The sequence below is a fragment of the Littorina saxatilis genome, linkage group LG1, assembly GCF_037325665.1.
Source record: "Littorina saxatilis isolate snail1 linkage group LG1, US_GU_Lsax_2.0, whole genome shotgun sequence".
NCBI lineage: Eukaryota > Metazoa > Mollusca > Gastropoda > Littorinimorpha > Littorinidae > Littorina > Littorina saxatilis.
In genome coordinates, this window is record NC_090245.1 from 68,203,185 (window position 1) to 68,226,065 (window position 22,881).

Genomic DNA, 22,881 nt, shown 5'->3' on the forward strand with positions numbered 1-22,881 from the left:
TGCGTGAGTGCGTGTAGAGCGATTCAGACCAAACTACTGGACCGATCTTTATGAAATTTGACATGAGAGTTCCTGGGTATGATATCCCTGAACGTTTTTTTCTTTTTTTTGATAAATGTCTTTGATGACGTCATATCCGGCTTTTCGTGAAAGTTGAGGCGGCACTGTCACGCCCTCATTTTTCAACCAAATTGGTTGAAATTTTGGTCACGTAATGTTCGACGAAGCCCGGACTTGGGTATTGCATTTCAGCTTGGTGGCTTAAAAATTAATTAATGACTTTGGTCATTAAAAATCTGAAAATTGTAAAAAATAATTTTTTTTTATAAAACGATCCAAATTTACATTCATCTTATTCTCTTATTCCCCATCATTTGCTGATTCCCAAAACATATAAATATGTTATATTTGGATTAAAAACAAGCTCTGAAAATTAAATATATAAAAATTATTATCAAAATTAAATTTTCGAAATCAATTTAAAAACACTTTCATCTTATTCCTTGTCGGTTCCTGATTCCAAAAACATATAGATATGATATGTTTGGATTAAAAACACGCTCAGAAAGTTAAAACGAAGAGAGGTACAGAAAAGCGTGCTATCCTCCTCAGCGCAACTACTACCCCACTCTTCTTGTCAATTTCACTGCCTTTGCCGTGAGCGGTGGACTGACGATGCTACGAGTATACGGTCTTGCTGCGGTGCATTGCGTTCAGTTTCATTCTGTGAGTTCGACAGCTACTTGACTAAATGTTGTATTTTCGCCTTACGCGACTTGTTTTTTGGTTTTTTTTGTCTTTTAAAACTCAATCAAGCTAAAAACACTGTTATCATGTAACCTAAAGCAGGACCACTGAAGCATCCAACTTGACAGAAAAACAGAAACAGCACCTTGGTAGATTTGTTGTAAAAAAACACCAGAACCAAAGTCAGGCATGCTACAGGCCAAAAATGGTTTTACCTGAAAGAAGCGCGCAGTGGCGAACTAGGGGGGTTCAGGGGCATGCCCCCCCGGAAAATGTTTCAAAAAACGGTTAAAATCTGTGCAATCTGGGCATCATTTTCAGGGCTGTAAATGTAATAATGTTGTGATCTTGTTAAAAATCTCATTTTAGCCTCCCCCCACCACCATTCAACACACCTCCAAACTGGTGAAAACAACACTACTGTAGACTAGTATGTATTCACCAGTGCACTGTACTAAAGTAGTGGTGTTTTCACCAGTTTGGAGGGACACATGAAAAGGGTTTACAAGTCACAAAAGCATTGAAAAAGGTTACTGCAAAAAAAAAAAATATGCAAGGAATGCCGCTTTTGCCGGATTCGTTCTTCTTCGTGTCAGCCTTCTTTTTTTCCGGCGGGAAGGTGTTTTCAAGCCAAGCCCAACTCCATTTGTTCTTCACGCCGGAATCAAATGGTCCCGGCGAATTTCTCTCTACAATATCTGGGCGAAACATTTTGCCCAAAACGACGGCCTACATCCGCAGAACTAGATTGGGAACGTTCTGGCTCCATTGAGACCGGCGCTCGGTCGCGTTGTGCGATATTCACACGGATCGTTTTTGCGGAAATTTTTCAACTTCCCCGGAATAAATTTGACTTTCTCGGATTTTGAAAACGGCTTTCCCGGATTTCAGGCAATTCCCGGAAAAGTAGCATGCCTGAAAGTGAACACTATCGGTACTCACAATAAAGGCAGTGGCACTTCGAGGGGTCGATTCCCAGTTGAAGCAGCTCTGTACAAACTTGCCGCCCTCCACGAAAGTGCTGATGAGATGACCGACGCGATCAATGTTACGCTTCATCAGGTGAATCTTGAACTTGGGCTCCACCTGCATGAACTTCTCTTCTGCTGGCTTGACTGTTCTGATCGCTGCCTTCACCTGCAGTCAAACAAGGCGTAGCGTTAACAAACAGGCAGTTTCATTACAAACTTTACATGAAGCTCTTTATTTCCCTCTGAAATCAACACACTTATGCACACGCTACACACACAAGAGTTGTATGCACACACCCATTCATGCACGAGCACTGTGCACACACACACACACACACACACACACACACACACACACACACACACACACACACACACACACATTTCAGGCTCTTAATCAGTCAGACCCTGTGCAAGACTATCTCCTGCTTCTGCCACGATTAATTCTATTTTCCCTGTGTTACACAATAACATTTTTAATTGGTAAGAATACATGTATCATCAGCTCCAATCACTCCACTCATTCAGGTTTTAAGTGACTGTATACATCAGCCACCACCCTACACATACATTGTTAAAGACGAGGTCCATTTCCAGGAGAATGGCTCCCTTTTCTCGTCGCACCAGCTTCCTTTCCTTCAAAGCGTACCATCTCCGCTCTCCATTCTTTATCTGAAAAAGTTTTGTATGACTTGAACAATATTCAGTTCCAAGAAGAAGATATTATACTCTTTTAATTTTGTCTATTTTTTTTGTTTCCTAGTGCAGTAAAACCTACCTTTGCGACCACCTTTCAAAAGCGACCATCTGCCCACAGCGACCAATCGGAGGGATCCCAGTTTTTTCTTCTACTTGTGGTCGGTCCCTCAGGTGGTCATCATAGACAGGTTCAACTGTACGTACTTGGCTACATAAGCTATTGCTGAACAGATGCTAACCAAGTCCAAACGCTGATAGTTCCTCAAGTTTCCTATCAAATGTGAAAATATGTTATTTCTAACATCCAATGTTTACTCTGTTTACCTCCCTTGAGTCACTAAAAAAAAACACTCAACACAAAACAACCCTTATCAAACACATACAGTACTACATTATAATACCACAGAAATTAGTGCCTTAGATGAGAGAATAATTTAAGTTATTGAGACATCCCAGTGCACTAAGGGATTTATAGAGCAAATCGAGAAAATTCATTATTGAACAAAGCGCATAGCGCTGAGTTCAATAATTATTTTCGAGATTTGCTCTATAAATCCCTTAGTGCACTGGGATTGTTTCAATAACGATATTGTCGGTACCGCCAGAGAAAAAAAGAAGGTATACAACACGCACATTTTGCTACGCGCATTTGAATAGGCATAACTGTGTGGTCAGGTCGTGGAAGATCTACTTTTGTGTGGGCTGTCTCAAGTGTGTCGTGCTTTCGTCACGCGCAAACTCTTAAATGTTTTAATTTCTGTTGGTAAATTCCAGTGTAGCGTTAAGCTAAACAGTGATGATCTTACAGAGAGACCTCATTTGAACTCGGAGAAAGGACTGTGTTCTTAGTTATTTGCGATTCGAAACCTCCAGTCAAGCTTCGACGGATTGACTGTGCAGAGTGACTCCCCTTGAATTGGCTAACCCCAAGGTCGACGGTTAGCACATTTTCAAAATAAATGTGGCATGTTTCTCGTGTGGTATCTTCACTCATCGGGGAGTCTGGTACTAAATATGAACGGTAAGAATGCTCTGAACCCTACACGTATTATATCCCCATCGTTTTATCGTTCACATTTGCCCAACATGTTAATTTGCTGAGCGGGGTTTATGTCGTCTGCTAGGCTATGGCAATCGAACCACTGCGTCTGCAGTCTCATTTCAAAAACAAAAATTGCTCGTCACGTTGCACTGAGTCTGCACGCATGAGGCAGGCTGGTAATAAGTCTTATATATGGTAAGAACGTTCTAAACCCTACACGTTTTCGATTCCGATTGTTCTTGCCTTGAAATAATAATTCGGAAACCATTCATTTACTGAACTGATGCAGTCGTATTTCAGTGTAGTCTGCTACGTATATTCCAAATGCTGATCTAGCTGGTACGTTATCGGAATAACACTTGTGTTTTCTGTTAGCTACTGGGAATTGTATACTAACTCATCATTTCGTAATGTGGATAATAAGCTACATGCCACTAGCACGGCATAATTATGAGAAGAATCTTCGCAAGTCGAAACTGAAAAATTAGACACAGCGGGTTCTATTTTTAGATCAGTGGCAACTGTGGCACAGGCACATGCAATCTGTCATTTGGTATTGTGGAGAATATAAGCTACATGTCATTTATTAATTCTGAGGATGAGAGTACAGTCTTGCTTAGGCAAACGGCGGAAGAATACACTCTGTGGAAAAGTTAGCGCACTCTTGGAGTGCGCTAACAGTTTTAGCACATCGCCATTAGCCAATCAACTGGTTCACATCAGTCACGTGACACCAGTACTTACTGACAATTAAAGCTATAAGGACCCACTGAAAGTGTCTCTTTGGGGCATGCGTTTTTCATGAGAGGGATACTTAGACCAGCTTAACAGATGTGTATACTACAAGCGATGTCTTTTATTGAGAGGTGTCCTTGACTGTAAGGTGTTCTCTTGTCACAGGGCCCATACATTACAGGTACTGCTTGAATTTCACATGAGAGGCTAGACCAAAGTGTAACTCTGCTAAACTGTAAAACTACACTTCATGGCTTCAAAATACAGTGGCAACCGTGATGTGAGGCCCCTCCTATCACTGGCCACCTGCCAATAAAGTACCCCTTCTCTTGTCCCTTTTTTTTATGACAGGCGATCTGCAATAAAGGCACACTTTTGGCTCGTTCCAAGTCTGTTCTTTTATCGAAGATATAGCGACACCCCCCTCCCCCAATCTAAGACTCCCCCCTTTTTTAGCATCCCCTTTCCTCATATTTCCTCTTCAATACCTCTGTAAATTTACCATTATTTTAAGACTCCTTCCTATTCAAGACCTGACTTTTTTCTCCAGATTTGTTGAGGTCATAAAAGGGGGGTACGTTCTACTGTACCACTGTACAAGTATACTATCACACCTGATGCCTTACATTGCCTCTAAGTGTTACCTGTGAGGCTAAAATGCTTCTTTTTTTCCATAGAAGTCGTGTTTACATGCAATTTACGCAAATCATTATCATTATTAGTATCTGTATTGTATGCCTTAAATTAGATGTTGTGTTGTTGTTATTTTATTTTACTGATTCCCAGCTACATGTACATGTATTTACATAAAATATGTTATTATGTGTTTATTTTGTGTATTGTTACTCGTAGTTTGATATTGTGAAGCCCGGAGAGCACATAAATATTCGGTGGTTCGGGCTATACTAATTACTAGTGTTCATTATTATTATCAAAACCATTGGCTTCAACATACAGTAAGTGTAAGTGTAAGATGCACTCACCCTGAGTAGAGGGATGGCCACCTTGCCCAGAAACTCCACCTTCTTGTCTCTGTCCTCGTCGAAAATGGTCACTTCTAACACAGAATGGATGTCTCGCACTTTGCTGAAAACAATATTATAATACCACCAAATTATTTAGTGTAACTAGTATGGCTAATGGCTAAACAAAATTGCAACATTACTATCATGATTATAATATAAATGCAAAAAAGTTGGCCAAAACATTGCAGACAAAACCATACCTAAAACGTGATAGAATTCTGTGAGAACTGGAGGTTAGTGCCGATAGTCTAACATAACAAACCATCTTTAGACCAAAAACCTTTGTTGTCCATGCAATCCTGAAGAAGTCAGTGACAGTAAAGCTGACAAAATAATGATGGAGAAAATACTCTAAGTGGTTAAATTCGGTTGCTTTCTTTTTGTTTTGACCAAAAAAAACACACGTTTGTCATAATGCAGTCTTAAGTATGAACGCTCTGAGATCATGCGGTACTCATGCTGTCAATTGTAATTTACGAAATACTCCCTCCATGACATTTGTGAAATCAATTGTTTTCATTCACTTTGTGGTATGCTCTCAAAATGAACACAGAACGGCTTAGAACTTTGTACTTTTTAGTCTCTTCTTCATCTAATGTTTCACCTGACAGCCGAACAGATCCACACACACACACACACACACACACACACACACACACACACACACACACACACACACACACACACACACACACACACACACACACTGTGTGAGCACTCACAAGGTGAAGACTTTGTTCCACTCAGGGTTGAGAGTCTTGTACTCTGTGTGTGTCTGTACCCGTGCATTGACCAACTCTAGCACACAGAAGGGGTCACTCTGACCCCCAATGTCAGCTGACTTCAGACCAGTCGCCTTGAACACTGCACAAAACACAAAACGCTGTTGATCTTTATGCTTGAAAACAATTGCAGCAGAAAGCTTACGAGAAACGAAAGGTTATGGCTTGTAAACACTCCAAATTTCACACAATATAGAAACGCTTTTGGACACAAAGATTTTTAAAGGCTGCCATACTCGTAGCGTTCATTAATTAATTCATATTGTTTACATACATGTGCCAATAATGTTATAAAACTGTTCCTAAGGGGATATAATAACGATTGGCTGTAGCTTTCGAACACAGAAAAAATTATTTCAGTATTGCAAAGTGGTGTTGATAGTGTCGAATGTAAACAGAACAGTCTCAAACGCCATCTTTGGTTTACGAAACGTCACAAAGTGACGTCAACGGTCTAAAAGTAGCCCAAGTCCTGGAGAACTGTTGCTAAACAATGCAATAAAGAATTAATTATTTCTCGTAATTGGTAAGGACTTCAAACCTAAAACTTTGCAGGAAGCTTAATTTATACATCCCCGCAACGATGGGAAAAGCCCTGGAAGTAATTAAACTAATTAAATAGAACTATGTCAGCCAAGTGCGTGATAGAAAAAACACATTTTAAAGTGGAAAAGACAGTGTAAGTGGAGAACAAATTTTACCCTTGACTTGAAGCGTCCCTACATCAGTTATATCAGACAGCTTCAGGGCACTCTGAAACATAAAGAGATATTACTGAAATTAAATTCAACTTTTACAACAACATCGACAAAAAACATGCCAGTTTTCTTACACCATATAAATCAAATCAGAAGCTGAACAGGTGGCACACACACACACACACACACACACACACACACACGCATGCACACCCTGTCACACAAACAATACAACAGGATATAACAACTGAGCACCCTTCCAGCCCTTAACAGAGAAATGCAATTTCTTTCGTATAACAATGGGTTGTCTTCCCTTGGTAACTCTCCACAGTGATGGCGCTAGTATCTGTTCAAATCGGTACGCAAACTTTTATGATGCAAACAGTCCAGAAAAATAGGTAGGCTGGTCATTGGAACCAGTAAGAGTCCAACTCAAGAGTACTGGTGTTGTTTTACCAGCGAAAAAACCCGGTAGTTGTAAAAATCAACCGGTAGGTCACACCGGCAGCCAATTTTCTTTCGGTATTTTCTCATTTCAACCGGTAAAATACAGGTAATTGCCGGTTAACACCAATACTGTCTCCAGTTAAGAAGTTAAATTATATCCACATTTCTTTTTGGGCAGTAACATCTTTATGCTTACATATTTTTTCATGAGCTGTTCCTGTGTCCTGGAGTCGGGCGTGTAGTTGCAGAGGTCGGACTGGGCATCGCTGCTGTTCTGACCGCTGATGGTCAGCAGTAACTTGAGCATTCCCGCCCCATCCTCCAGCTCTACGTCCAGGTGGTGCGTGATCTCCAACTCCAGGGTGGACAGGTCAATCACCGCCCTGTCACACAGTCCATATTCAAACTCAGATCTGCAATCGAGAGTTTTTCTATCTCCCAGAGTCAATATTCAGATCTGCAATCAAGATTTTTTTCAATCTCCCTAAGTCAATATTCAAAATCAGATCTGCAACGGAGATCTGTCCTATCTCCCAGGTCAGCTTGTGTGCAGACCTGCCACTGCCTTATCCACCTTCATGTGTTCACACAAGATCACGACCCTGGTACGCATGGAAAAGATCCTGTAATCCATGTCAGAGTTTGGTGGGTTATAAACTGTAAAACGAAAATAACCAGCATGCATCTTCTAAAACCGGAGAATTGCTGCCGTAATGGCGGGAGGTGGAGTGCGGCCATACTGGCAAAATGTGCTAATGATTGTACGGGGGAGTTGCAGCCTGAATGAACATAGACGAAGATCTGCAATGATGGTACTCATCCACAAGAGAGTCAGTGCTTCAAATTGCATTTGTTGTATTAACAGATTACACAAAAATTATGATCAAAAGTCAGTCCTCATTGTTTTATACCTCGCGACAGCTATGTTATACAATGCTGAGCTTAACTAATCATGGTTGTTGAATGTCAGTTTTATCAGGAGAACAACTGTGAGATTATACATGCACCTACAACTGCTATTTTCACCAACTGGTCTGAGAGAGTGGAATGAGACTCAGGTAATGGACAACACTTTTTTGTTTTGGTGGTTCATGACAGAAAAACAAAAACAACCTTTGCTTTGTCTGTACTAGAAACTAAAAGCCAAAGGGAAGACCTCAGATTTTAGAATATGTTGACTGACTGACTATTAGGGTTTAACGTCCTCTTAGACCAAATGGTCTATATTGGGACAGGTATTGGTAATACGTTGAAGTTATGGTGTGATACTTTGATTCGAACAAGCCCGCTGTGGCTGTCTTCTTCGACTCACCAGCATTGGGTTTGTCTCGTCAAAGTATCAAAATACGATCATGATAATCGGAGACGAGAGATGATGCATGCGTGTCTTCGTGTTTTTCAAGCACTGAGACTTTCGCTGTGAACGTGGGATCTTTTTCGTGCGCATGTGTGCACACGGGGGTGTTCGGACACCGAAGAGAGTCTGCACAAAGTAGACTCCGAGAAATAAATCTCTCGCCGAACGAGAAACATGTCAACAGCTATAATGTGGGAACTGTCACTAGCACAGCAAAAGCTAGGTCACTGCAGATAAAGTACAGAGGAACCACTCTTGTAAGACCCTGATTTAAGCCCTCCCTTATTTAAGACCATATATCTTACCTGCCCATGAAGTCATCCTTGCCGGTGACATCATAGTCAAAGACAGTGATCTCCAGCTGAGAAGCAAGGTCTTGGAACTGCCGCAAGTCAAACTGCTCCAGCCATTTCGGACTTAGCGTCTTGCTTTTATGCTGAAGTGAAAGCAGTGAGAAAAGACTAACCATGGAATTAAAAAACAAAAGAAACACCCGGTCCCCAAACAGCTAAATGCAATTCACATTAAGAATGAATAGTATCCTAGACTAGAACAAGTCGCGTAAGGCGAAAATACAACATTTAGTCAAGCTGTCGAACTCACAGAATGAAACGGAACGCAATGCAATTTTTCAGCAAGACCGTATACTCGTAGCATCGTCAGTCCACCGCTCGTGGCAAAGGCAGTGAAATTGACAAGATGAGCGGGGTAGTAGTTGCGCTGAGAAGGATAGCACGCTTTTCTGTACCTCTCTTCGTTTTAACTTTCTGAGCGTGTTTTTAATCCAAACATATCATATCTATATGTTTTTGGAATCAGGAACCGACAAGGAATAAGATGAAAGGGTTTTTAAATTGATTTCGAAAATTTAATTTTGATCATAATTTTTATATTTTTAATTTTCAGAGCTTGTTTTTAATCCAAATATAACATATTTATATGTTTTTGGAATCAGAAAATGATGAAGAATAAGATGAACGTAAATTTGGATCGTTTTATAATTTTTTTTTTTTTTTACAATTTTCAGATTTGTAATGACCAAAGTCATTAATTAATTTTTAAGCCACCAAGCTGAAATGCAACACCGAAGTCCGGCCTTTGTCAAAGATTGCTTGGCCAAAATTTCAATCAATTTGATTGAAAAATGAGGGTGTGACAGAGCCGCCTCAACTTTTACAAAAAGCCAGATATGACGTCATCAAAGGTATTTATCGAAAAAAAGAAAAAAACGTCCGGGGATATCATTCCCAGGAACTCTCATCTAAAATTTCATAAAGATCGGTCCAGTAGTTTGGTCTGAATCGCTCTACACACACACACGCACAGACACAGACACACACACACACGCACAGACACACACACACACACACACACACACATACACCACGACCCTCGTCTCGATTCCCCTCTATGTTAAAACATTTAGTCAAAACTTGACTAAATGTAAAAAGAAAGATTGACAGATTGAAGTTGACTTTGTGATGAGATTCTCTCCCTGCATTCATGAATGACATGACGTATTGACAGAAAAGCATCACTGCTCACTAATCTTTGTTTTTAAATTCAAATAATTATGATAAGAGACTATTATTTTAACAGTTTACAAAAGAGACAAACATATTTGTAATTTATGAGGATAGTCTCTTTATAAAGTCATTTAGGTCAAGAGACCAAGGAGTTCATAACACATTATAAATTAATATTTGTACATATAATAAATATGGTATTCACTTTTAAAAACACAAGCAACACACATGCAAAACTTTGCAAGCCTAACCAACCTTGCTTCTGCACTTTTCATTGCCCAGTCGAAACTTGACATAGGGGTCACTGAGTCCGTTATCGTCCATTGGAACCAGGTCCTGACCCTCCACAAGCACGATGGTCACTACGCCTGACCACGGCTGCATCTTCATCTTCTTGCTGACCGCGTCCGTTGGCCGCACTGTAGTGCGTCTTAAAAACTGCACACACAAGATATATGGTCATGACTCTGATGTTGATGTGTACGGTTGACAGTGTTGAGTCAACGTGAAATCATGTTTGCACAGAAAATAAGCATGTACTGTTATGGGAAGATATGCAACTCCTCTGGACCCTAAATCAATATCGAAAATGGTTCTATAAATGTGTTCAAATTAATAAGCTTGGTCACAAGTTAAGCCCACACTAATCTCATGCAATAACTTAACACAGAAGTCACCATTTATAGGTCAGTATAGTCAGGGACCTATATTAGATATATGTCTATGGTACAGTATAACATTTATAACACGGTAATACTGCCGCTTGACACACACACACATGCGCGCACATACACACACAATTAGCCTTACACAGAACAAACTCATTATCAATCATGTCAGTGTAGCAGTTCCAGTCACTTCACTTTTCACAGTGTACTGTAGGGCCTACGTATTCTGGCGGCAGTAATCATCACCACCATAACCGTCGCTCAAAGGCCGTGAAATACTCCATCAATTTTCCATCTAGTTCAGCAAATCTACATGGCACACTCCACTGAACATAATCTTTATGCAGTACAAAAAACAAAACAAAAAAATCACTAGATTGCTGTATATCTTTTCTGTCCTTTGAGTGAATCTTTTCTGAAGACATGATAAGTCGCTCTGATTCACAGACTCTGAATAAAACTCCACAAGCTGAAGTTGTAGCAGGTCTCTCCAAGACAATCAGGAAAGAGTAACCGACATTCTTGGCCTGGTATCTTTCCTGTTAATTTGGAATTTCTATATATATATTTCTATATTTCCTGCACGATCTGACAATCTTACACTCCCCAGACCCAAACAATCTTCGGCGCATTCCCTAAATAGCAACACGCATTTTCTTTCTCAGTATGCAGAGTGATTCAGGTTTGGGTGCCGTGAGAGTTTTAGGTACACCGCAAAAGAGAGAACCGCAACGCAATCACAATCGTGACCTACACCCAATGACGGTAAGTGAGGAACAACTCGGTGTAAGCCTTGAACCTTCAAGACATTTAGCCAGTCAGCTGACTGCATTGTGTTTTGTAGTGGCATGAACAGTAACTATACGGCGTTCTTTGCTTGCAAAGCGGCATTTTAAGTACCCTTTACTTAGTGACGATTTACACTGTCCCTAATCTACATACACAGTGAAACTACCTACCCCAGGTTCGATCTGATTTGTTACTGAAACTGTGACACACGAGTCCCTCAATTTTTTTGTCCGACGAACACCGTTATAAATATTCTGGGTCCCCGCCCGCACGTGCACTTGATCGCGTATTTAATTCACCTACGAGGTCTATGTCTCAGCTCGTGACCTACTTCCCCGCCACACGGTAACGCTACCCCCCCCCCCCCCCCCCCCGTCCCTATGTTTATAGCTCATTTGATTTATCTTCGTACTTGTTTTTTAGTAATCCGTTTTCTTACATTGTCGTTTGGGGACTTGTATTTCTTGGTAAATCTCTACTGATCTAGCAAGTAAAGCAGTATCATTTTTCAAATAATGATGGTGTGATGTGTGTGAAAGCATATTAATAAGGTTGTCACAAAAACTACTAAATTTCATACGGCAAAAAAATAAAAAAATAAAGAAGAGAAAAGAAAAGAAAATGCAATGGCTTGGTTAAAACTGACAATTAAATATTCTGCAATTCTTCTTCGACCTTTTTCCAACACAAATTTCTTGAATGGCAACCGGCTGAGCCCTCGGCTTTGGAGGACTTGAGTCTGTCATCATAGTTCCCGCTTGGCTCGTGCGCCCAGTCAAAGCCCAAGTAGGCGTTGTCTCGCAGTTCGAGCGATTCAGTGCCACGCTCAGCAGTAGCTATAGGAGGCAATTACATTTGTCAAGATTGATTCCGTAAGCTGTCACTGTAACCCGCAGGCACAAAATGTGAAGGCTGCGGCAAGTTTGCTTACCCCAACACCCCAGCCAAAGTTTCTATCCTCTTTACCCCCCCCCCCCCCCCCCCCCACTCAAAAAAGGAAAACTGAGACGGAAAAGACATAAACAAAAGCTGTTACACGCTGGAGTCTGACACACATTCAAGTCGCCTTGTATTGAGAGACGGTGGCCACTGCATGTGTATATGAACAGGCATGGTAATTCCAAAATAGAAAAAACTCTGAAAATAGGATAGAGAGACAATAGTATACATATGATTTAATTTTCCCTTTTTTGCCGCGGACAATTTTTTATTTTCGCCGAAACGTAATTTTCTTTTTGCGAAGTGCACGTGCTGAGGTTTTGGGATAACTTGAGCCGGGCCATTACCACGGTGTGTGTTGTTATCTGTGGATTAACACGCCAAAAGTTCATTAAAAAAACACACACAACCCCCCCCCCCCCCCCCCAGTTTACGAGAAAACAGTACGAACAAAAACAAAACTCAAATAAAATGTCTGCTGGCGGCAAAGTACAGAAATTACTGCGTGATTATGAGTAACTTTTTCAATAACTTACATCAATCATCACATTATTTTGCTGGTTTCTCCTTCGTCTGAACAGTACGACATACTATTCTGACTCCCGTATCCATAGACAACCGCGATAGTTTGGCCCATGTCCAACACCGTCTGATCCATATTTATGTCTCGTGGGACATTGTTTTAGCACACAGCTCTCGCCGGGGACACCATGACTATTTGCTTTGGACGCTTTGGCAGACGTGGTCACAAATAAAGGTGCATTCAGTCGAAATTTGCCCTGTATTGTCACTTGATAATAAGATGATTGATTTCTGACCATCCTACGTGTAATCATACTGAGAAGTTCGTATCAGTTTTGACAGAAGTTGTATGATGACGTAAGTGTTTACTGCGTTTGAATTTGTGAACCGGTGGCATCAATTCTGCGTGATTGTGACAAATTGTTTTGACTTCCGGGCCATTGAAAAAAAAAGACAGCCAGGGTAGCGCGTTCTGTGAGCTGATGATCGATGGTGGCGCATCAGTGCTACACTGTGAAAGAGAGAGAGAGAGAGAGAGAGAGAGAGAGAGAGAGAGAGAGAGAGAGAGAGAGAGAGACACACACACACAGACAGACAGACAGACAGACAGACAGACAGATACAGAGGGAGACAGACACTGAAACACCCAGAGAGACAAGACAGAATATTTACGATTCTCCCGTTAAGAACGGGGTTAAAGTGTGAGAAAGTGAAACCGGTATTTACTGGCTACATAAAGGAAGTCACTTCGTCTCTCTATAGTCGCAATGTAGGCTACTTCTTGCACGGAATCAGCGAGACAATTATAGTGGGGCTTCTAAGTAATTTCCTGAAAGAGACGAGTACTGCGTGTAGAGCAAGATTGTGGCAACTAAGTGGTTATTAGGGACATCCAGATTCAACCTACGGTCAGACGAACATTCGTCGGTGGTGGGGATTTCCTCTCTATTTTTAACTTTGTGCCTCAATGCGCATGCGCTAAGTTTTTCGCGCCCACCACTGCTTGCCGAAGACCGGGATCTGCGTGGTGAAAAAGGCGCGTTTGACGAACCTCAATCAGCAATCTTCGTGCAGGGCCGGACCCAGGGGGGGTTCCAGGGGTTCCGGAACCCCACCCCTGGAAAAAGCATGTACCTTGCTTTGAGTGGGTTTTTTTTTTTTTTTACTAGTTTTAGCACCAAAACAATGCTGCTCCGTCTTAACCCTCAAAACAAGGCCCAGAATGCACCAGATTGCACAGATTTTAACCGTTTTTCAAAAATTTTCCGGGGGAGCATGCCCCCGGACCCCCCTAGACCCCCTAGTTTGCAGGCGCGCGCTTGTGGCTTCGCCACTTCGCTGATTTGCCCCCCCAAAAAAGGAGGAACCCCCCCCTTACAACTCATTTGCCGGGTCCGGCCCTGTTCGTGAGTACTTTTAGTCCTGTTCATAATGTTAAAAATATGTTTTATGTGCGCAGTGTTCAAGTTTAATATCTTTACGACGCTTCTGTGGACTGTGCTTCTATAAACTGTTCATTTTGGAGGCCTAGTGCATGAACACGGATACCCACACATATCCTACTGTGTGCCATCGCCAGTGCTGCGTGTGGTTCGCTTTTCAGAATTTTTTTTCAGTGTGGCTTGTGTACCCAGCATATTCAGATGTCTAGAATATTCCGATAAAAAAGACTCTGGTCCGAACGGTCAAAGACCTTTCTCGCCCAGTCCGGCCGCTGATGACCACCCCACTCTCTTGACTATCAACTCGTCTCGCTGGCGTGAGAGTCAGGTCACGGGTCAGTCAGCCTTACACACGGGTCAGTCAGCCTGCAGCGAGCCGGCTGCACATGAGCCAGCATTCGCCGGTACTGTCATGCTGTCAGGGTGTCCACCAGTCCTGACCAAAGGTCGAAACTTGACTGTATGGATCTAACGTGCACAGTGGTCTCTTGAGTATGAAGTGTTCGATCCCACTTTCGTAGCCATTTACTTACTTCAGCTTTCCCTCGTCGAAGGCACTGAGTACAAACTTGAGTAACAAAAGTAACAGAATCAATCTCTTTCCATCAGGGAAGGTACTTTCATCCCCAAAGACTGAGGGGACTGTGACTTAGTTACGTTTCTCCTCGCGGAAGGGTAAGTACTTTGTGAACATGCATGCCGCAATGTCATGCTCCGTAGGCCGGTGTATACAGCTAATGCAATACACTGCCGATTTTTTTATTTTATTTAAAAGCAACAATCTAAACGAATTCAAAAAGATTCATGTCCGAATTAAGACATTTTTCGTGAGCCGTGGGCTATTGCCTAAAGTGTGCCTTTGCAAACTATAACGTTGTTTTCTTCATTTACAGTTATACAGGAGGTCGTGAGGATGTTTACCAGCCCTGTCTTCGATGCTCTTTTGTCTTATTCATTGACTGTAACATGAACATGACAGAAATTCTTGGTTCTTGGAAAAAAGCGATGGTGACAGACCTGAAGGGAAAACTTCGGGCCTCTGAAACTGTACCTGATAACCCCAAAAGATCAGATGCCTATCGCCTTGTATCAAATGATGCTACAATTTTCAAAAAGTGTCTCTCTAAGCGCAGAGAAGAAATACTCGGGTCAGCCCCTACCACACACTACAGTCTTTTACCCAAAGACCATCACTTTGACAGTGGTTCAACCGGTCAAGGGCCCAGGAGGAGGGAAAGCTTGAAACAAAATGTGCGGTACACATAAGTATTGAATTCTGTTTCCTGTTACTAAATCATACCAAAACTCAAGAGACTACACAGTTGTGTTGGGACACACTGCTGCCATTATTTTCATTGATTATACTTACGGAGCATATTGGAGTGAACCATGGCATTTGTGTCTGAGATTGGAAGTGAAGTGTATAATGGATGCATGCCTTCTTGGCGGCACACAGCGGTTCCGAAGGGGACACGTGGGCATGAAAGCTTTCACGTTCCAATAGAAACAAAGCTGTCATGTAAACACTGATACATCCATACCCCCACAACGACTCCCTCCAACCCCCCCCTCCCCCCCCCCCCCCCCCCCAATCAAATTTTGGGAACCATCCCCAGTGACCGTGTACGCCACCAGACAGCATAAACATCCCTGTCAGGAAATAACTGTCCGAAAAAAGCTCCCAGACGTTCTTTTCTCTCTCCTCCCAATCTCCCCCTGCCCATTTATATGTGACATGGGAGCCGAACATCTCGTGCAGCACGATCAATAGATGATCCCTCCATTTGTTTGCTGGATATAGATGACTTGTTTTTTTCATAATCAATACTGGGATCTGACGGATCATATATAAAATATTCTCGATCTTGCCAAGAAGCATACGTGTGATCTTTCAAATCTCAACCAAACACACGTTTGTTTCCTGTGAATGACGAATGTTCGCGAAAAAGCTGTCCTTTTATTGTTTTTGGTGTAATGCGATGAATTGTTGCACAAAACAAACGAGCTTTTATTTTATGGTAAGCGCGCATACATGCAAGATTCATCTCGGCCTCTCTGTTTCTGTCTGTCTGTCTATCTGTCTGTCTGTCTCTCTCTCTCTAATATTGCAGCAATGAAGACCACACTGAGAGCATTCTGCCAACCTTCACACGCGCGTGCTCTTCCCAAGCCAATTGAGCAGAAAACCTATAGCCAGGATCGAAACAGCATCAGCAGCCAAGGCTAGGTCAATACTGTCCTGTTTTCACTAGATCATTCCCAAAGCCAGCTCTACCTCCAAAATGAACCCTAACCGATTCCCTGACATGCTCATCCCCGGCTAAAGACTTTTACACACAGCTCCGTGATCCACTTCCACTGCCTCGAGGTAGTTATACGGAGCTACAGCTAAGATAACGGTGGGTATACGCAGAACAGTCTTGGCTACACTTGTTGCTGCTTCCTCCGCTATATATATAGCTCACGCGCTCCTTTTAGGCTCTGAGTTCAGGTTCCACAGTAATAAAGATTGTACAGCTCTGTAAATCTTTGATTCTACTGAGTGTGGTAGATAAACAGCAGACCAAAGCAATCTTGCTTGCTGAGGAAAAAACAAGTCGCGTAAGGCGAAATAACAACATTTAGTCAAGCTGTCGAACTCACAGAATGAAACTGAACGCACTGTTTTTTTCACCAAGACCACATACTCGTAGTTTCGTTAGTCCACCGCTCGTGGCAAAGGCAGTGAAATCGACAAGCCATGCAGAATAGTGCGGTAGTGGTCGCGCTGAGCAGGACAACACGCTGTTCTGTATGTCTATTCTTTTTAGCTTACTGAGTTTGTTTTTAATCCAAACATATCATATCTATATGGTTTTGGAATCAGGAACCGACAAGGAATAAGATGAAAGTTTTTTTAAATCGATTTCGGAAAATTAATTTTAATCATAATTTTAATATTCATAATTTTCAGAGCTTGTTTGTAATCCAAATATAACATATGTATATGTGTTTGGAATCAGAAAATGACGAAGAATAAGATGAAATTGTTTTTGGATCGTTTAATAAAAAAAATAATTTTAATTACAAGTTTCCGATTTTTAATGACCAAACTCATTCATTAGTTTTTAAGCCACCAAGCTGAAATGCAATACCAAAGTCCGGCCTTCGTCGAAGATTGCTTGGCCAAAATTTCAATCAATTTGATTGAAAAATGAGGGTGTGACAGTGCCGCCTCAACTTTTACAAAAAGCCGGATATGACGTCATCAAAGGTATTGATCGAAAAAATGAGAAAAAAAAACACGTCCGGGGATATCATTCCCAGGAACTCTCATGTCAAAGTTCATAAAGATCGGTCCAGTAGTTTAGTCTGAATCGCTCTACACACACACACGCACAGACACACACAAACACCACGACCCTCGTCTCGATTCCCCCTCTATGTTAAAACATTTAGTCAAAACTTGACTAAATGTAAAAAGAGAGAGAGAGAGTTAATGAGTGAGAGAAAGAGAGAGAGAGAGGGGGGAGAGGGGGGGAGGGATATAGAAGTTCTGACATTGAGATATAACTCGGTAAATTAGTTCTGCCTCCTAGCTTGATGGAGGAAAATAAAACTGTAAAAAAATGGATCACCAGGGTATAAGCTCTGACCGAAATAATCAATGATCGTAATGCAGATCCTCTCCCCCAGGCCCAGAATTGTTTGCAATGCAGATGATCACATTTTACACCCCGCCCTCCTTCCACTCTCCGAGATATTATCATCTCCCCATTTTTTTCCTTCATTGGACCTAATTTCAAACGAAACAATAACTTCTATCAGACCCATGAAGAGTTTACGTGATGGTTTTCCCCCCAATAATCATGAAACGTAATAATAACCATTCGTCTCCTTCGTCTGGGCCTTGCACTTGAAAAGCTAACCTGCCAACTCTTGTAAAACCTCAAGTGTAGCAATTTACTTTTTTTTTCCTTCTCATCGTAGCAAATGGTGTTTTGGTGTTGCAAAGTCTCAACTGTATTCGCACATCCACATTTAGGCTATTTCGCTCAAGAATACAAACATTTAAAAAAAAGTTAATTTAGAAAAAAAGAAACATAATGGCTAATAGAGAGTGTCTGCAGTGCCAGCTTCCAGTGTGGACAATGTTTCATGACACAAATTCTGACCGCTATACGGAGTGAGAATCAGACACGAGGACTCAAAAGAAAGAGCAAACTGTTGCATGCTCGTCATTATTTGTTTAAGCGTAGCAATTTTAAACTTAGCGTAACAGCGTAGCAATTTGTCTTAAAACGTAGCGTGCTACGCTGAAAGCGTAGTAGTGGGCAGCTCTGCAAAAGTTCACAACACCAATCTTTACATTTGACTGATTTTCGCGTAGCTGCATCTGTCAGACAAGAACAGTCACGATCAGCTGGAGAGACTTCTTTTTTTGTTCAAGGAAGAACGGCCCTTAGTGCGGAGGGTTCTAATATTACCCCCTCCTCTGCTGATTGTTCATGCAAGTCAACAGAACCCAGACTCACCGATGCTTCTATCATAGAGTTGCATAATATATCAAAGCCATTCAAGGGGTTTTCAATGTTATTACATGTTACTTACACAAAATAAGCCACAAAATAAGTATCTAGCCCTAGGGTAATAGGGTACTATTGTGCAGAAAATCAACACCCCTTCACTCCCTCTTGCAGTTTTCCTTCAACATTCAAAACTAACAACTTTAGCTGTTGCTGAGAACAGGCTTAATCAGTTAATGCGCAGAAAGGAAATGCAACCGCACAAATCTCTCTCTCATCCACCCATCTCACCCCTAAACAAAACACAACAAAACAAAACAAAACAAATCACACATATAACACATCCTCCCTGTCCCCAGGCCCTAGCTCTAAACAACAAAATGAAGCTGAGGGGGAGCACCAGAATTTGGCACAAGTGCTCGTTTCCCCCAATCACTTCCCCCTGGGCCAGTTTCAGACACAAACACTGTCTGATCGCTGTGTGCTCAATCAGGCATGACAAGTGGTGGGCCAGATTAAACAGTGTTGCTTTAGTTTTACGATGGTGTGTATTCCCTGCTGGAGAGAGAGAGAGAGAGAGAGACAGAGACAGAGACAGAGAGACAGAGAGACAGAGAGAGAGAGAGAGAGAGAGAGAGAGAGAGAGAGAGAGAGAGAGAGAGAGTAAATTTAAAAAAACCGTGTGTATTCGACCGTTGCAGCAACTAGGGATTTCGCTTTGTGAGGTTGATTTGTTTGATGCATTAAGATTGTTTATGTGTGTGCTGCTACCCTCCAGCACCCTTCTTCTGCTACGCGCGCGTGCGTGCGTGCGTGCGTGCGTGTGTGTGTGTGTGTGTGTTAACGCACGCGCGTGCATGTCGTCAGTGTGTGTGTGTGTGTATGTGTGTATGTGTGTGTGTGTGTGTGTGTGTCTGTGTGTGTGTGTGTGTGTGTGTGTATATGTGTGTGTATGTATGTGTGTGTGTGTGCTTGTGCTTGTGCTTGTGCTTGTGTGTGGGTACGAGTGAGTGAGCCACACTCAAAAAGGCAGACAGGCCGATTGACCAATACACAGACAGACAGACACAAACGCAAGTACAGTTATAAAAAGAAAACTTTCGCATCCAGTCGACAACAGTTCTTTATATCTAAACAACAGCAGACACAAGGACACACACACAAAAATGGAAAGAAAAACATATGCATATAAATACAGTTACCAACCTGGTCTTTGTCTTCCTGTGTCTTTGGCTGGAGTGTACAGGTGAGCAACAGGTAGCCCATGTAATCCGGCTTTCCTCGGTCAGAAAGGAGCAGCTTCAGCTCCGTGCTCCTGCTCACACACAAAACACAATAGGTTTACCAACCAATCACAGATAGAAATGCAACAGTCACTGACGAATCAGATCATAAAATGCAAAAGTCACCGACCAATCGCAGAATCAAATGCGACAGTTACTGACCAATCGCAGAACTACACACAACATTCACTGCCGAATGGCAAACGGTTGCTGACCAATTTCAGGACTGTATGTGATAATCACTGTCCAACGACGAACGCTTACTAGCCAATTCTGGAACCGTGTGTGTCATTTTTTGACCAACCGCGAAAGTCACAAGAGACACTATTATCAAGGACGCAAGAATAACCACCGAGCAAAGAAAGGACACTACATTGGGGTGTGCACGTTAAAGATCCCACGATTAACAAAAGGGTCTTTCCTGGCAAAAATGTATAGGCATAGATAAAAACAAGAAGGGCAAAGCCCATACGACTCACATGCTTGACCTTGACATGGTCAAATAACTAAACCTAGCAATGACATCATACACTAAGAACTGCTTTACACATTTTTCCTACCAAAATACATGTGACCTTGACCCAAGGTCAAGGTCATCCAAGTTCATGCAACACAAAGCTGTTAATTCAAGACATAGGAAGTACAATGGTGCTTATTGGCTCTTTCTACCATGAGATATGGTCACTTTTAGTGGTTCACTACCTTATTTTGGTCACATTTCATAAGGGTCAAAGTGACCTTGACCTTGATCATATGTGACCAAATGTGTCTCATGATGAAAGCATAACATGTGCCCCACATAATTTTTAAGTTTGAAACAATTATCTTCCATAGTTCAGGGTCAAGGTCACTTCAAAATATGTATACAATCCAACTTTGAAGAGCTCCTGTGACCTTGACCTTGAAGCAAGGTAAATCAAACTGGTATCAAAAGATGGGGCTTACTTTGCCCTATATATCACATATAGGTGAGGTATTGAATCTCAAAAACTTCAGAGAAAATGGGAAAAATGTGAAAAATAGCTGTTTTTTAGGCAACATTTATGGCCCCTGCGACCTTGACCTTGAAGCAAGGTCAAGATGCTATGTATGTTTTTTGGGGCCTTGTCATCATACACCATCTTGCCAAATGTGGTACTGATAGACTGAATAGTGTCCAAGAAATATCCAACGTTAAAGTTTTCCGGACGGACGTCCGGATGGACGGACGTCCGGACGGACGGACGGACGGACGACTCGGGTGAGTACATAGACTCACTTTTGCTTCGCATGTGAGTCAAAAATGTCCACCAAATACCCGTGTGACTTGGAATAATAGGCCGTGAAAAGTAAATATTCGCCGTAATGGCTTGAGATTTACTGGCCGACGTGAATGCGTGATATATTGTGTAAAAAATTCCATCTCACACGACAGAAATTAATATGTAAAGCGCTTAGAGAACGTCAAGCGCTATATAAATCTCCCATATAAATAAGGACAAGGACGGGACATCTTGTGTTCGACCCTACATGTGCATGTCAAAATGTCAAAGCTCAAAATGACAAAACTTCCATGCACTTATCATCAAACAACCACAAAAGCGGTGAACTCATAGGGAGACTTTTCCGTCGAAACACATCCAAATTATCACTGAAAGTCACGTTATAAAATACGGTCAGAATGACAAATAACGAACATGACTAAGGAACCATGCAAATTCCACGACTGCGCACAGAAAGCTAGGACATCACGATACAACAATGTAGCTGCGTTCGTAGGCACACACGTAACGGGTGTTTAAAAAGTAAAAGATTAATTTGCTAAACAAATCTGGAGCTACAGGACACAGACACAAACACATCTCAGCTGTTACAGAGTTCTTGATATTCGACACAGGAGACTTGACACTGCGAACATTCAGGACCGAGGACGTCAAATCCATGTGTAAGTGAACATGAGGATTCACACTATGTTGACGTACTATCTCCCTTCCTTCAGCTAACAGATGCAACAAGTACGAAAACCAAGTCAAGGCGAAAATGGAGGACTGTTCACAGACAATAATGATTAATATACAGTAATTATCGACATTGTATCATCTTCCGTCTACTGTTGGGCCTACATCGAAAGCAAAACGTTTGTCACCCTGAAGACGAACATGCACATCAGAGAACAAGGAATGCGTGCGAGGTAACATGTCACGATCAATCCAGCATCTGCCTTCGATCGAAGGTACAAATATCAAATTCTCCTTAAAAAACACACCTGCAACATTAGAAATTCGTCTGCATTTTTCCAAACCACGTAAACTCTTAAATTCATATAACAATGGACATTAAGTACACACATACAGGGAGAAAAGTAATGAAAACCTGTCATGAAGACTAGCAAAGCGGCAGCACCAAGAAGACACTCCTTCGCAAAATGATTGTCAACCGTGATTCAAGATCACGCAGCATACAAACTGCTCAGTGATTATATATCAGCTCGAATAAAGGACGTCTTCTGTTGGCATGGAAACCGCGTTCGATTAAGCAAGGGGAAGGGCCAGTGAAATACAAGAGCTGTAACTATGCGACAGACTTACTACATTGATCTGTTATTTTTGTTGTTGTTGTGATTCTGAGGCTAAATTGCAGCAACGAGTCACGACTTGAATCTCAACACAGAGGGGGGGTGGGGGGGGGTTGACTTAACACACAGACACACACACGCACAAACACA

At 41.8% G+C, this 22,881-nt stretch overlaps 1 protein-coding gene across 3 annotated transcripts in view; it reads right to left on the reverse strand.

Annotated features, from left to right (window-relative positions):
• The window catches only part of LOC138977074 (multiple C2 and transmembrane domain-containing protein 1-like), a 99,938-nt gene that overhangs the window by 30,994 nt on the left and 46,063 nt on the right, over positions 1-22,881 (reverse strand). For all 3 annotated transcript variants that reach the window (XM_070349991.1, XM_070349989.1, XM_070349997.1), the window contains 9 exons: positions 20,101-20,209; positions 10,285-10,467; positions 8,809-8,939; positions 7,343-7,529; positions 6,703-6,754; positions 5,942-6,083; positions 5,178-5,280; positions 2,289-2,390; positions 1,690-1,884 (listed from right to left, as the gene is read on the reverse strand). In XM_070349991.1, coding sequence (XP_070206092.1) covers positions 1,690-1,884; positions 2,289-2,390; positions 5,178-5,280; positions 5,942-6,083; positions 6,703-6,754; positions 7,343-7,529; positions 8,809-8,939; positions 10,285-10,467; positions 20,101-20,209 — 1,204 coding nt within the window. The remainder of the gene's footprint in view (positions 1-1,689; positions 1,885-2,288; positions 2,391-5,177; positions 5,281-5,941; positions 6,084-6,702; positions 6,755-7,342; positions 7,530-8,808; positions 8,940-10,284; positions 10,468-20,100; positions 20,210-22,881) is intronic.